The 14,440-nt window shown below is 34.9% G+C and overlaps 1 protein-coding gene and 1 non-coding gene across 2 annotated transcripts in view; one reads left to right on the top strand and one right to left on the bottom strand.

Moving 5' to 3' along the window:
• Smp_147830 (cadherin-related) overlaps nucleotides 1–5,521 on the top strand; it is a gene marked incomplete at both ends in the record, with an annotated part of 33,259 nt that extends 27,738 nt beyond the window's left edge. Inside the window, 2 exons of the mRNA XM_018796361.1 lie at nucleotides 3,019–3,260; nucleotides 5,027–5,521. Coding sequence (XP_018650582.1) covers nucleotides 3,019–3,260; nucleotides 5,027–5,521 — 737 coding nt within the window. The remainder of the gene's footprint in view (nucleotides 1–3,018; nucleotides 3,261–5,026) is intronic.
• Nucleotides 5,522–12,468: 6,947 nt separating this feature from the next.
• On the bottom strand, nucleotides 12,469–12,535 carry Smp_tRNA_02282_Pseudo_TTG.1.1. The gene has a single exon. It is a non-coding gene (tRNA).
• Between the last annotated feature and the right edge of the window lie 1,905 nt (nucleotides 12,536–14,440).

Here is a 14,440-nt window from a genome sequence, read left to right as displayed (position 1 = left end):
CCGACAACAAGGTCATAAGCATATCAAGCGGATTTTGAAGAAGAGAAATGAATATTGGACTAACAGTAAACTATATTTAACCTCTGATTCATCAGAAAAGTATGTTTACTAGTGTTTCTATAAAAACTTCAAAATAGTTTCATACATACATGGAGAAGAGAATGATTCGTTGAGCGATATTTAGGCTATTAACACTTTAGCTAGAGAGAGATGCGTGTAGGCTGTCACATGTGATCAAGCGTACACGTCTATACAGACAAGATAATGATCATTATAGTACAAAGAAATATCCAAATTGTTACTGTTCGAATAACGTTGTCTGTTAACTAAACTAATACAAAAAAGGCTTAACCAAAATTCACCATAATCGAAATTGACTGTGGAAGAGTTACGATAATCTTTTTTTCTAGTATGCTTTGCGTAGACATACAGTGGTTACAAATGCATCGAACATTTATCAATCAATTATGAAGTATATTAGTTATAAAGACAGCTACCATATTTGATAGCTTCGGAATTCAGAAACTTACTAGAAGTTGGATCCAATCTTAAAACAAGGAAGCCTAATGAGATCAAAATATTTTGTCCATTTAACCCATCAGTGTTTTCTTGAATATATCTTCGAGAGCTAACTAATCCAGCTATTAACATACGCTTGGATATATTGGAGAAATCAATAATAATTATCATTTTTTTTGTATTTGACCATTGGTTAGTAGTAGATACCAGTTACGTCCTGTTTTTATCCCTTCAGTCGGATGTTGCTTGTAGTGGTCGGTATTCGATATTATTCTTAATCTTTGTATATTGTTCGTCCTGATAACCGTTACTTGATAACGCCTCAACGGTGTATAAATCAGAAGGTGAATACGAATTGTTGATTGCGTTAATTATTGAACCACGCACAGATATACAAAATTACAGACACATTAAATAAACATGAAAGAGTAGTGCCGTAAAGCAAGCGAGTGATCGAGTCAATGAACGAGTGTATGAGTCGAGTCAGCGAGTAAGCGAGTCAGTGAATATAATTGAAATGTACATATATATACATAGTGAAATGAATGAATCACTGAATCAATTAGGCGACTGATAGTAAGGCTAGCAGAATGAATATATGCGTAAGCAGTAAGCAATGCTCAAGCATAAATAATAAAGGTACAATAGTGCAGATAGGTTGTTATCGTAGGAATGACTCTGTCCGTTAAATAAGTTAACAAAAGGGCTTAACCAAATTAAGTATGAACAAACTTAATTGTATGTGAGCTGCTATATACTGAGTAGTAGTACTGATGTTTGTACTAAGGCACCAATCTATAACTAATCTCTTCAAGTGAAGTTATCTACTAACTTTCATAACAAATATAAAGGTAATTTACTACATTGTTGACACTCAATATCTCAATTTGATCATTTCTGTATATCAAGTAGTCAAATCAACTTCTGGCAATCATCCAAATGTATTGAAACATGTAACTAAAGGGTAATTTCTTTATCTTCAATCACAGTAAACTTATCTAAAGAAAGACTGATTAGAAATCAGTTCAAATGCTGAATATATACTACTTTATGCTTTGAACAACGAGTTGATTATTCACACAATCCATAGTTATATTATATATAATTATATGTGCATCCTGTGCGGACTGCCTCAATATTGTCTGAAGTCACAAGCATTATAAGCAAAGATGGATAATAGCTAGTAGTGGAATCCCAGACGCGCGTCACTTCGTCCTGTTTGGGACTCAGCTGAATATACCTGCATCTGAGAGTAGATGTTCACTCTGGGACTTGAACCTAGTACCATTCGCTTCAAACGCTATCGCGTTATCCACTTAATCAATTTCTTGTGCAATGGGGTGAAGTTTAAATTCACTTGATGTTGTTTGCTTGTACCTACCAATTGTTATTTCGGGCTGCAATTGATCATTCACTTGTTGGTTAATGCGATAATGCGATAGCGTCTGAAGTGGACGATACTGGTTTCGAATCACAGAGTGAACATCAACTCTGAAATGCAGGTATATCCGGCTGACGAGTCTCAAATAGGACGAAGTGGCGCGCATTCTGGATTCCTCTACTAGCCACTATTCACTATCTTTGCTTAATACTTGAAAAGTTGAAGATAATTTTAAAAAAGTAATCCCGTTGAAAATCAGTCATTGATTATGATCATGTTATAAATCATAAATAACTAGTACTTAACAAATGATTATTATTTTCATAGATGAAAGCTTAAGTTAATTGAAGCTAGACCACCAGGGAAAACCTGAAAAAACTGGTCGGCCGTTTCGTTCTATTGTGGAACTTCTCAGCAGTGTGCATCCACGACATCGCCTCGCGAGATTCCAATCCAGGACCTACCAGTCTCGTCCTGGCTCTAGCTTCAATTGACTCACGCTTTCAACTATGAAAATGCTAAATCTCCACAAAAACCCCTTCTGATATTTTTATTTTCTTTCGTTTTCTGGTTTAATCAATTCTCTATATTCATCGAGATCATTGAATTAATTATTGAAGATACTCCAGCTCGTGGTAATTGGTTACTTTCAAACATTATACAACAACATAATTCAAAACAGAATACAATAATAGAATCCTATAAAATCTTTATAATTATACTATTCATTGGAATGTCAACATTTCTAGCTACTATATTAATTAGTATTATTCTATGTATGATAAAACCTTGTCGAAGAATCCAGATGAAGTATTCAACGAAATGGTCTTGTAAAAGGATATGTAATGAACATAAATACCAGAACAATAATAATAATAATGGTGATCTCCGTACAAAAGAACTTGATGGAACAATCTTCAATCGTAATGCTGATAATAGAAAAGTTGATCATATAGAATCAATCAATAATGTTTACAAGTTTGATTTGTATAATCAACAATGTCAAAAACAACGACAACAACAACAACAACCATTTGATCCCCTTAGTGGTTATACATCAGAAAGAAATGTGGACAATTCATTTGATAATATTTCATTATATACTACTTATAATCAAGATCATTATAAGAAGTTATTTATTGTGAATGATTGTTCAACAATAGATTATATAAAGAATGATTTGATACCTTATTATGGTTTTGTTGAAACAGATACTTATTGTAATGGTACTAATACTAATGATCAATCTACATGTATAATGAATATGAATGCCAATGGACAAGAATTAGCTATGAATAATGAAATTCAACCAGTATATGTTGAAAGGGTTTTACTGCCATTGAATATAAATAAAAATACAGTAAGTTATTGATTATCAATAATCAAATAATCACAAGGTTTATAAGTAAAGATGAATGGTGGCTGGCAGTGGAATCCAGGACGCGTGCCACTTCATCCTAGTTGGGACTCGTCAGCTGGATGTACCTGCATCTCAGAGTTGATGTTCACTCTGGGACTCGAACCCAGTACTTTTCGCTTCAAACGCCATTACGTTATCCACTTAGGTACTGAGTCCTGTTAGCCACCTGCTTGTGCAATCGGGTGAATTTTAAATTCACTTGGTATTGTTTACTTGTATCTTCCCATTGATGTTTAGGACTGCAATTGATCAGTTTCTTATTGGCATATGTGCATACTGTGCGTATTGCCTCGATATAGCCTAAATTCACAAATTCACAAGTGGCTATCAGGACTCAGCAGCTGAGTGGATAAGGCAACGGCGTTTGAAGCAAAAGGTACTGGGTTCGAGTCCCAAATAGGACGAAGTGGCGCGCGTTCTGGATTCCATTGCTAGCCGCTATCCATCTTCGCTTATAATACTTGTGAATTAAGACTATATCGAGGCAATACGCACAGTATGCGTATATGCCAATAAGAGACTGATCAATCTCAATTCTAAATAACAATGAGAAGATACAAGTAAACAACACCAAGTGAAATCAAATAGTCAATTCAAAATTTTCATTTTACGTATGACTTTTAAAATATTCAGTTTTATTAGGAAATAATATCAACAAAATTGACAAAGCTAGGAGTAATGCACTTATATATTTACACTTGTTACCTTTAGTGAAGTTGCATAGGGCGACTATGAAAATTTTGTTGAATGTACATAAATTTTCAAATCTGTCACTATTTTCGTTATTTTCTCCCAGTCCATAACGTCCCATGATATATTCATATCCTGTGTTATCTATTCCGACTTTGGCGTTTAGATCTCCCATCAGGATGGTGAAGTCCTTTCCTGAGGACTTCTTTATGATCGATTGCAACCTCTTGTAGAATTAATCTTTATCATCGTCATTGCTATCATTGGTGGGTGCATAATATTGGATAACATTCAATATGATCCTCTCCTTCTTTGTATTGCAGGATACTTTGATGATCCTCGATCCATGAGATTCCCAACCAATAAGCGCTTTTCGTATTTCTTTGGACAGCATCACAGCAACTCCTTGAGTGTGTGGAACATTTTCATCTTCATGACCAGGGTACAACAACATTACTTCCGTGTCTAGCCTTTGCTTTCCAGCTTAGGTCCAATGGGTTTCGCTGATTTCGAGAAACGTCAAGTCGTATCTCCTCATTTCCATTGCTATTTGATTGGTCTTCCCGGTCTCCCACATTGTGCTGATGTTCCATGTACCTATGTTAAATGTTGTTGTGGTTCCTAGAAGTGACATCAGCCTTGTGACTTCCGAAGAATCTCGGCTTTCATATTGAGGCGTCATAATTCTTCCTTGAACTCAAAGGACAGAGTTTAATTAGTTTAATTTGTTTTATTTGATTGGCGTTGTTTAGCAAGATTCTTTTCTATGCGGTGGGGTTACTGACCCCAATGCCCAATCTTCCTCCTTTACCATGAATTGTGACCGGCAGTAGCCCTAGAAGAGCTACAGGATGTTGTGCATTAGCACTATTGAAAAGTTATAAACTACAATCAAACAGTTACTTAGTGATCTATAGTTTTCGTTAGTTTTCTAGTTTATATCAATCACCCTGTAATAAAAATCATCTTCACATAAAGAAATACAGTTAAATATTTACTTTTCTTTTAACTACCAGTTTCAACAACCTGAATGGAACTCATTCATTTTAGAATTCCCACAAAATGACTGTCAGCACATATTATTGAATACATCCTTCGATGACAAACATTTGAGATGTTCTTTACATTTACCACAACAGTTAAATCATAATACTCAACTATGTGATTCATCTAAAATGTCATTTCCATCAGTTTCATTACCATCTTCGAATAATTCTACGGTGAAACCTGATCTTATTTTACTTCAGTGTACAAATACCCTACCTATTTCTTCATCCAATTATGTACAACATCATAGATCTGTTTTATTGAATCCCACTTCTATGTCCAATACGGTGATACTATTGGATCCTAATACACCCAGTTTAAAGAATCCCAAGTCGGTGAATAAAAGAAACATAGACTGTAGTGTACAAAATATTATTACTCCAATTGCTAGTGAAGAACAACATTCAGATAGTGGTCGAGGAGCAAGTGATGAAGAAAATTCCAGTCGAATTCACCAACACTAATCAATTCAACTGAATATGATTAAACTACTAACGTATCTGTACATTCAACGAAATGTTTAAAGGGTTTTCTAGTACAATGAATTACAAATGCTTCAATCATAAGCTGCTATGCTCTACCCAGTAATGAGCGTTTTACCGCCAGTCCAATATACAAAACTCTCTTCAAGAAGAACATATTTATTTAAATCATCTTTAAAAATTACATAACCTTATAATTAATCAAGTCCAATCTTTACTCTTTTGTTTCCAATCGTAACTGTTAAAATAAACATTTGAAAGTCACAGTTAAGTTTCTCATTCTCATTTTAAAGTATTTTAATAGATATGAGTAGTATTAAAATTGTGGTGTATGTTACTTAAGCAAACTAATATAATATTTTCATAGTTGAAATCATGAGTCAATTGAAGCTAGACCACCGTGGAAAACCTGGAAGCATTGAATGGCCGTTTCGTCCTATTATGGGACTCCTCAGCAGTGCGCGTCCACGATCCCGCACTCGCGAGATTCGAACTGATATAAATAGTATGTATCAAGAATCGAAAGTAGAATTCTTACTGGCATTAGAAGAAATGAGGTGAACAGAAAGTAATCGGAATAACGATAGGAATAAAAGATTAATGGAGTTAGTAAGAGACAACTCAAAGAAGATTATTGATTGATAGTTAGAATAATCACAATTGATTGATCACTGGGTGGTGATCAGTGTCATTCGTGTCAAGTCCTTCTTAGTGCTGATCGAATGCTATCGATCAAGTTGCAATGTAGCCACTAGTCTAGGTGGCTCGACACTGCGTGCACTATATATTGACAGAGCACCAGTTTCTTCAAGATTACAGGTACACCTTGCTGACGAGTGCCAAGTAGCACGAAACCCGGGTCCAGGGTTTCCTATTGACCACCTCCAACCACCATCTTATCTCAATTAGAATAACCATCAGTTTCTGTTTATTAAAATCGAGTTATTTTATATTTTGAGAGAGTCATAACAATAATTCATAAAAGAAATATAAGTTGAATTATCATATTTCATAATCGGTTTCACTAGTCGTAATTTACAGAATTATTGGTTATCTCCTTAAAGTTAATTCATTTTAAACCTAGAAAACGTTTTGCTCCCAAATGCTCTGGTGCGACTGAGATTGGGAAGGGTCAGTTCTCACTCTCCAAATGCTCTCATATGGCCACGCGTATACATCTGCTGTAAGAGAAGTCTTACTTAATGTCTTTTCATGGTAGGGGCGTTGTTCACAAAATTGAGAAGATGAAAAGCGAATATCCGACAATTTAACTGGCTTGGTGGATAAGGAGGATTCACCTAGGTGAGTTTGAAAACCGTGATATCAAACCAATGGTTCACATAAGCTCCACGATCCTAAGGAAACAAATGACATATGAAGCTGTTGTTGGTCACCGGCTACCATGGGATTGTATTTCCTAATGTTGCTCCTCTGTCTTGTGAATAAGTTTTGTGTTGTAGCCCCCTAAGGAACCACCTGCTTCGGTTTAGGCACCCGGGCGGTATCTCAGACCTCAGACAAATTGAATGGTTTATGTGGCACATATGTATTTGTTACTTCCTTGTACCAATGTTTATGTGTTTAGATAAATAAATAGAAAAATCTATTCACTAATGTTGTTTTTTAATACGTTAAGCGTGTTCATTTGTATCTTCATGCGATGCTAGTTTATGATGGAGCTTTTTTCTCTGAGTTGGATAGTTTGGTGGTGGAGCTTTCATCGTTATTCTGAATGACACCATCAGCACAAACTTCACGTAGAAGTGAAGTGTTCGAATTTCACCACATATGACTCACAGTTTATCCTGTAGACCTCGATTTTGATTAAAATCTATCCAATTTATCAGCCTATCAGAAAAATTATAGACAAATATAGGACCAAAACCAAATCAATGGGAGATACAACCAAAATAAAGAAGTAAACAAAGACAGGTTTAAGGCCAACAATAACCAATCAACATTAAGGTCTACGGGACAAGCTGAGTCATATGCGGAGAAATTCGAACACTTCACTTCTACCTGAAGTTTGTGCTGATGATGTCGTTCAAAATAACGATGAAAGCTCCACGATTAAACATCCAACTCAGAGAACAAAACTTCTTTAAAATCATCCACCTGAGCTACAAATCTTCTCCACTATCTCAATGTCAGTTTATTCAAAACGCTACAGTCACAATAATGGAAATTTTACTTCATAAAGTATACATAAATTGGCTTCATCTACGTTAAATGGTCAATACTTATAGTAATAGATCTTTTTTCCTACATGATTATCTCCTGTCTTGATTGAATTATTGTGGCCTAGTGATGATCACTAATATCAGAGTGTGATTTTGTGTAGTTTGATCTGGTCACTGTTTCGTTACAGACACATGGGATGTTAAAATACTAAGTAGCTGAATCATTTTGAGAGACAAAGGTATATACTTTGACTTAAGGTATGATACCTACAAGGTATATTTTTAATTTCAACAAAATTATAACATGAAGAAATGTGAAAGCTATTCAGTGTACTCTGAAGTTTCCGACAATGTATTTCCTACTATAACAAAGAATATAGTCAGTTCAAGTCTCATGGGAGAGTATGATATTCCCCAGAAGTTCTTGGATATGCTTCTTTTGTAAGTGTCAACTAAGACAAAACATCGAGTGGATATTTAGACCATCTACCTCCAACCACCTGATATCAAGAAGTAACCCATTCAAATTTCACTTATTTATACTAGTAGCCTCGATAGGAATTCGATCATTATTAAAGATTGGACAAATATGACATCAGAGGGGGTTTTTGTGGATATTTCAGTATTTTCATAGTTGAAATCATGAGTCAACTGAAGCTAGACCACCATGGAAAACCTAGAAGCACTGGACGGCCGTTTCGTCCTATGATGGGAGTCCTCAGTAGTGCGCATCCACGATCCCGCACCCGCGAGATTCGAACGCAGGACATTAGTCATAACTCTGTGATCATTCTAAATGATCACAAAATTATTTACTGTAGTAGTTAGGAGAAGTAAAATTAATACTAATATGAAAATGCTCATCACAAGTAGTAAATAATTTGAAATGCATGGAGAAAACAACATAAACATGATACAGGACACAGCAAATTGGACTTGATACATTCTAACTAAAACTCAATTCTCTTATCACTACATTTTGAAACTAAACTATGATTGATTTAACTTGTACAGCGTGATAGCAGCTTCTAATATACTTTATTATGCATGTCAAATCATGTGTCAGTTATATACAAAGTCTGTATAAGTTGTCTCCACCTGAGTTCTCATTCATTATAGTATTATAAAACAGCTGTCCAAATCTAAATAGATAGAACAGTATTTGAACTTTTTACTTACTTATTTACTGCTGTTACCCCTCGTGGAGGAGAATAGGCCGACCACCAGCATTCTCCATCCGACCCTACACTGGGTAATCCTTTCCTGTTCTTTCCAGTTGTTATTCATTATTCTCATATCTGCTTCTATTCCTCGGCGTAATGTGTTCTTTGGTCTCCCACTTTTCCGCCTCCCGTCAGGATTCCAAGTTAGGGCTTGCCTTGTAATGCACATTGGTAATTTCCTCAATTTATGTCCTATTCACTTCCAACATCTTTTCCTAATTTCCTCTTCAGCTGGAACCTCGTTTGTTCTCTCCCACGGTAGGGTTTTGCTGATTGTATCCGACCATCAGCAAAAAGAAGGAAGATAAAACTCTTAAAATAAACAATCTTTAGAGGAAGTGAATTGGTAAGAATAAGCAAATAAATACAGTTATTAAATTCACTTGGTGTTGTTTGCTTGTATCTTCCAATTGTTGTTTGGGACTACAGTTGATCAGTAGCTAGGTAGATAACGCGATGCAGTTTGAAGTGGACAGTTTTCGTTCAAGTCCTGCAATGAACATCAACTCTGGGATGCAAACACGTCCAGCTGACGAGTCCCAAATAGAACGAAACTAACGTCCTGTATTCCACAACTAGTCACTAACCATCTTTGTTTAAATATAGTTATTTCTTTTATTTTCATTCTATTCTTATTTGTAACAGTCTACTATTGAATGTATTAAATTGATATTATATTGAAATTCACTTGGTATTGTTTGTTTGAATCTTCCCATTGATGTTTAGGACTGCAATTGATCAGTCTCTTATTGGCCATATGTGCATACTGTGCATATTGCCTCAATATTGCCTTAATTCATAAGCATTATGAGCAAATATGGATAGAGACTAACAGTCGAATCCATGACGCGCGTTTCGTCCTATTTACAACTCGTCAACTGTATGTACCTGCATCTCAGTGTTGATGTTGACTCTGAGACTCGAAACCAGTACCATTCGCTTCAAACGCCATCACTTTATCCACTTAGCTACTGATTCATGATAGCCACTTGCCTATACAATGACGAGTCCCAATTAGGACGAAACCGGCGTCCTAGATTCTACTACTAGCTAATATCCATCTTTGCTTATAATGATATTATATGTGTTAGAAAAGCAAGAATTTGTTGAAAACGGTGTTAAATTTGAAATCTCTCCTGAAATAACTTAAAATTATAAGATTAAGAAAATTTCTATCTATTTTCATAAAATCTGTCAACAGGTATGATGCAAGGATAAAGACATTTCTATAGATAAGTCCATCATGTTCAATATACTTGAGATATGAAATCAGATATCTATATCTCTCTATCTAACTATCTATCTACCTATCCGCATATCCATCTACCTACCTATCTATCCATTCATCTATTATCTATCTACCTATCCGCATATCTATCTATCTACCTATCTATCTACATATCCGCATATATATCACAGAAAGATTTATTTTGAAGGCCATAAGCTGAATGCTAGTTTCTTATAACATTGTGATTGAATGAAACAAGTAACAAGATCTAAAGTTAATATATTATGCAACTGATTTATTCACCGACTATGTTCAATTTTGATTTTTATCCAGTTTTCAGTCCTTTCTAATATACATAAAGGTCAGATTTAATACTAGTTCATCATGATCTCAACTATATAAAATTACCAAAATCTCCACGAAACCCCCTTCTGATAATGATCATATGCTCACTAATGAATGGCTCCATGAGGTAATTCCTGGAGTTCTAGTGAGAAGTCATGGCCAGTGGAGCTAATCCATGTCAGGTAGAGACAGTACAATGGAAGTTGGTTGCGCAATTTCTTGGATTAATTGAGGTTAAACATTAACATCGTTGGATACCGGCTCACTGTTCTATCGGTTAAGTGCTCTGGCGCGAGACTGATAGGTCTTGGGTTCGAATCTCGCGAGGTGGGATCGTGGATGTGCACTATTGAGGAGTCCCACAATAGGACGAAACGGCCGTCCAGTGCTTCCAGGTTTTCCATGGTGGTCTAGCTTCAATTGACTCATGATCTCAACTATATAAAATTAATACGAACTAAACGAAACCCCCTTACGTATATAGAAAAATTAGTTATAGTATTATGCAATCACTCACAATAAATAAAATAAGCTACTTGATGTTTCATTTCTTTGTAAACTGATTTGACATTAAAAAAAACACAACTTAAACTGATAAAAAGGATGATCTTAAATTCATAAGTCTTCTAACTACAATGTCAGCAGATCAAAGTGATTATAAGTTCATTTCATTTATGAATTCTGGACGTTTCACAGTTCAACTAACAAACTGATCATAGTTAGGTCACAACTGAAAACCTGAAAGCACTGGATGGCTATTTGTAGAAAGTAATTACTTACAGATGAATTTATTGAATAAGTCCCTATACTGTTATATACAGACGAATATAGTTAAAACAGGTAACTATGTACATAGTCAACAATTATAATCTGTTTCTAAAATATAAGTTAATATAATTAGTAAAAGAAAACGCAAAATACTAATCAATTACAGAGAGAACAATAAATACACGAACACCGGATAGTAGCAGGGACACAACAAACCTAATCAATAACAACGGTTATTGATATAAGTAGTCCAATTTCGTGATTTGTAGTTAAATGAAAAGGATTAGAGTCATGACCAGTCAGGGACTGAGTTCTAAGTAGCGGGTATTTAACGCAAATATTATTGGTTAGTTCACTCTTATCGATTGTGATGTGCACTGTTTCGTTCTATCGTGGGGCTCAATAATAGTGTACATCAACAAACCCTCATCCGGGAGATGATGCTCACTGCTAAGGAGTTCAGTCATAGGACGAAACGAATGTCCAATTCTTCTAGTTCTTCAGTGGTGATTTTACCATTATCAGTTTGTGATTTGAATTATGAAATTCTACCATCTCCACAAACTCCTCTATGCCAATAATGGTTACCGTAACTACTTAAGTTGTTCTGAAAGTGTTGATATTTATCAAATCCGATGTTATTTAATTACACTTTTTACATGATTTCACCAGTCTGTATTATGAAATATTATACAATCTAATTAAAAATGTCATATTAATCAAGCACTGAGTAGCAGCCAATGCGACATTTTTCTATATCGCAAACGTTACCCCGTTGCTACTATTTTAAGGGATTTGATACTTCATGAACACTATTTCTTGGACGAAAGATAAATAAAGCAAAAGCTGAACTTGACCAAGAGCATTATATAATGTATGTGTTCGATCTTTCCTCATATCATGATTGAACACTCCTGATGAGTCGCACTCAGTAACAAACCAGTTATGTAATGTTCTCCTACATTAAGCAGATCACTAAAAAATTTCAATTTATACTAGAAACCTTATTCATAAATAACAGTTTCACCAATTCATCTCCCAAAGACAAAAAAATCAATTATGAACCTTAAAAGTCGTAAAACATTTGATGGGTATGATGGATAGTGGCTAGCAGTGGAATCCGGGACGCGCGTTTCGTTCTATTTGGGACCGTCAGTTGGATGTACCTTCATCTCAGAGTTGATGTTCACTCTAGGACTCGAACCCAGTACCTTTCGCTTCAAACGCCATCACGTTATCCACTCAGCTACTGGACAACCACTTGCTTGTGAAAGTGGCCAGTTGCAGTCCTAAACATCAATGGGAAGATTCAAACGAACAATACTAAGTGAATTTGATGGGAATGATTTTTTAAGACTAAAGTACGTTATCAACAATCAGACATTCATATGAATAAACTTGTCTTAATTCAGTTAAGAAAGATTTAGTTGTATATAGATATTCTTCATTTATATTACTATAGGAAACAAGATATGTTTAGTTTGAAAGTTTCGAACTTTTACTTTACAATTAACTTTAACATTCCGTATTTCAGTAATTTACTTATTTATATACATTACAGTAAATTTATGAGTCCATTCAAACAACTTTTTGTGGGAAGAAAAAAAAAATAACAAATTAGTTATAGCTTGTAACCTGTATGCGTGCCCACTTAATATATGACGTGACGATGTCACCAATTAGAGAGCAGTGAATTATCGATCGGACACACGAAACCCATACGAGCAGTCTAGAATACTTGTCGATCCTGCTATCTGCCTAGCCCAGCCAATTAAATTCAGAACACCAATAACATCCTCTGCGGTATGAATCATTGTATTTCAAACATACTGAGTTTATATACCAATCAAACAGACCACATCATACCATAAAATATAAAATAACATATGTACACGATTTATCCAAATGTGGCTGTGAATGCGGGAGGCAGTAATTAATAGACTGGGGATAACTCAAGAACGGTAAATTATATAGTAATAGTCTATGAGACAAAATAAAGCTTATAATAAGAGGGACACGAATATGAATAGTTTAGTTAGTCAATAATTATACAATAAAAATATACATATAGTATTGGTCCATAAATGGATCCCAAAGTTACCATTCACTATTGTTATCGGGATTTTATAAAATTACAATGTTTTACTTTCTAGTATTTTCATCCGACTAATTGTCTTAATGTCATCTAGGCTAGTTTGTTTATGAATACTTCAATAGTGAACATATATATATTACTATAGTAACATAGACAAAACAAAATGAATTGATGATTTTCAATGGTTATTGAATGTTAAGTTTTGATTAAAATAACGGTACAATATCTTATATGACAGACTATAATCTGATCATCTCATTGTTTGTAGTTGTATACTTGAGTTGAATGAAAAAGGAAGTATTCTAATTATCATAATAAATATTTACCATAAATAAACTTCACCAGTTAACCATAATGAACCATATTGATACAATTAGTGAATAAGCAATTATGAATTTTCATTATTCATACATATATAGTACTTATTATATCTAGTAATAATCTATTTGTCAGTCAAATTGTACTCTACTAACATATGAATTATCATAAAGATAGGGATATTGTGTTTTTGGTAGGAAATTTGAAAAGTGATATCAGTTGTCATCTTTAAACAATTTTAGAGTTCTTGAAATACTTTTGAATTGACTATTAAAAGTTATTTTGTGGCATCATAGAGTATAATTCATGCGCTATGAATACTTGTTATAATGTTTTTTTGTGGCTCAATATCAGACTCTTACTCACTATCACTGGCCGGGGTGTTGTTTACGAAATTGAGAGGATGAGAAGCGAATGTCCGGAGCTATAAACGGGTCGGTGGACACGGAAAGTTCACCTAGGGGAGTTGGATAACCCTGATTCAAAATCAATGATGCGCATGGGCTCTAGTATCCTGAGGGCACAAATGGTGTATGAATCAATCGTTGGTCACCGGCTACCATGGGACTGCATCTCTTTACGATGCTCCACTGTCTTGTGGATGAGACCTTTAGGTCAAAGGCTCCGGGTGTGGTCCCTTAAGAAAACCACCTGCTTCAATTTGAGCACCTGGGTCGTATCTCAGCCCTCACACAAATCAAATGCGATTTGTGCGGTGCATATATATTTGGTGTCCCCCTGTAC

Source organism: Schistosoma mansoni, chromosome 2 (assembly GCF_000237925.1).
Source record: "Schistosoma mansoni strain Puerto Rico chromosome 2, complete genome".
In the NCBI taxonomy this organism is placed as follows: Eukaryota; Metazoa; Platyhelminthes; class Trematoda; order Strigeidida; family Schistosomatidae; genus Schistosoma; species Schistosoma mansoni.
Note: the sequence above shows the minus strand (reverse complement) of the source record. Positions and strands in the feature narration are given on the sequence as shown.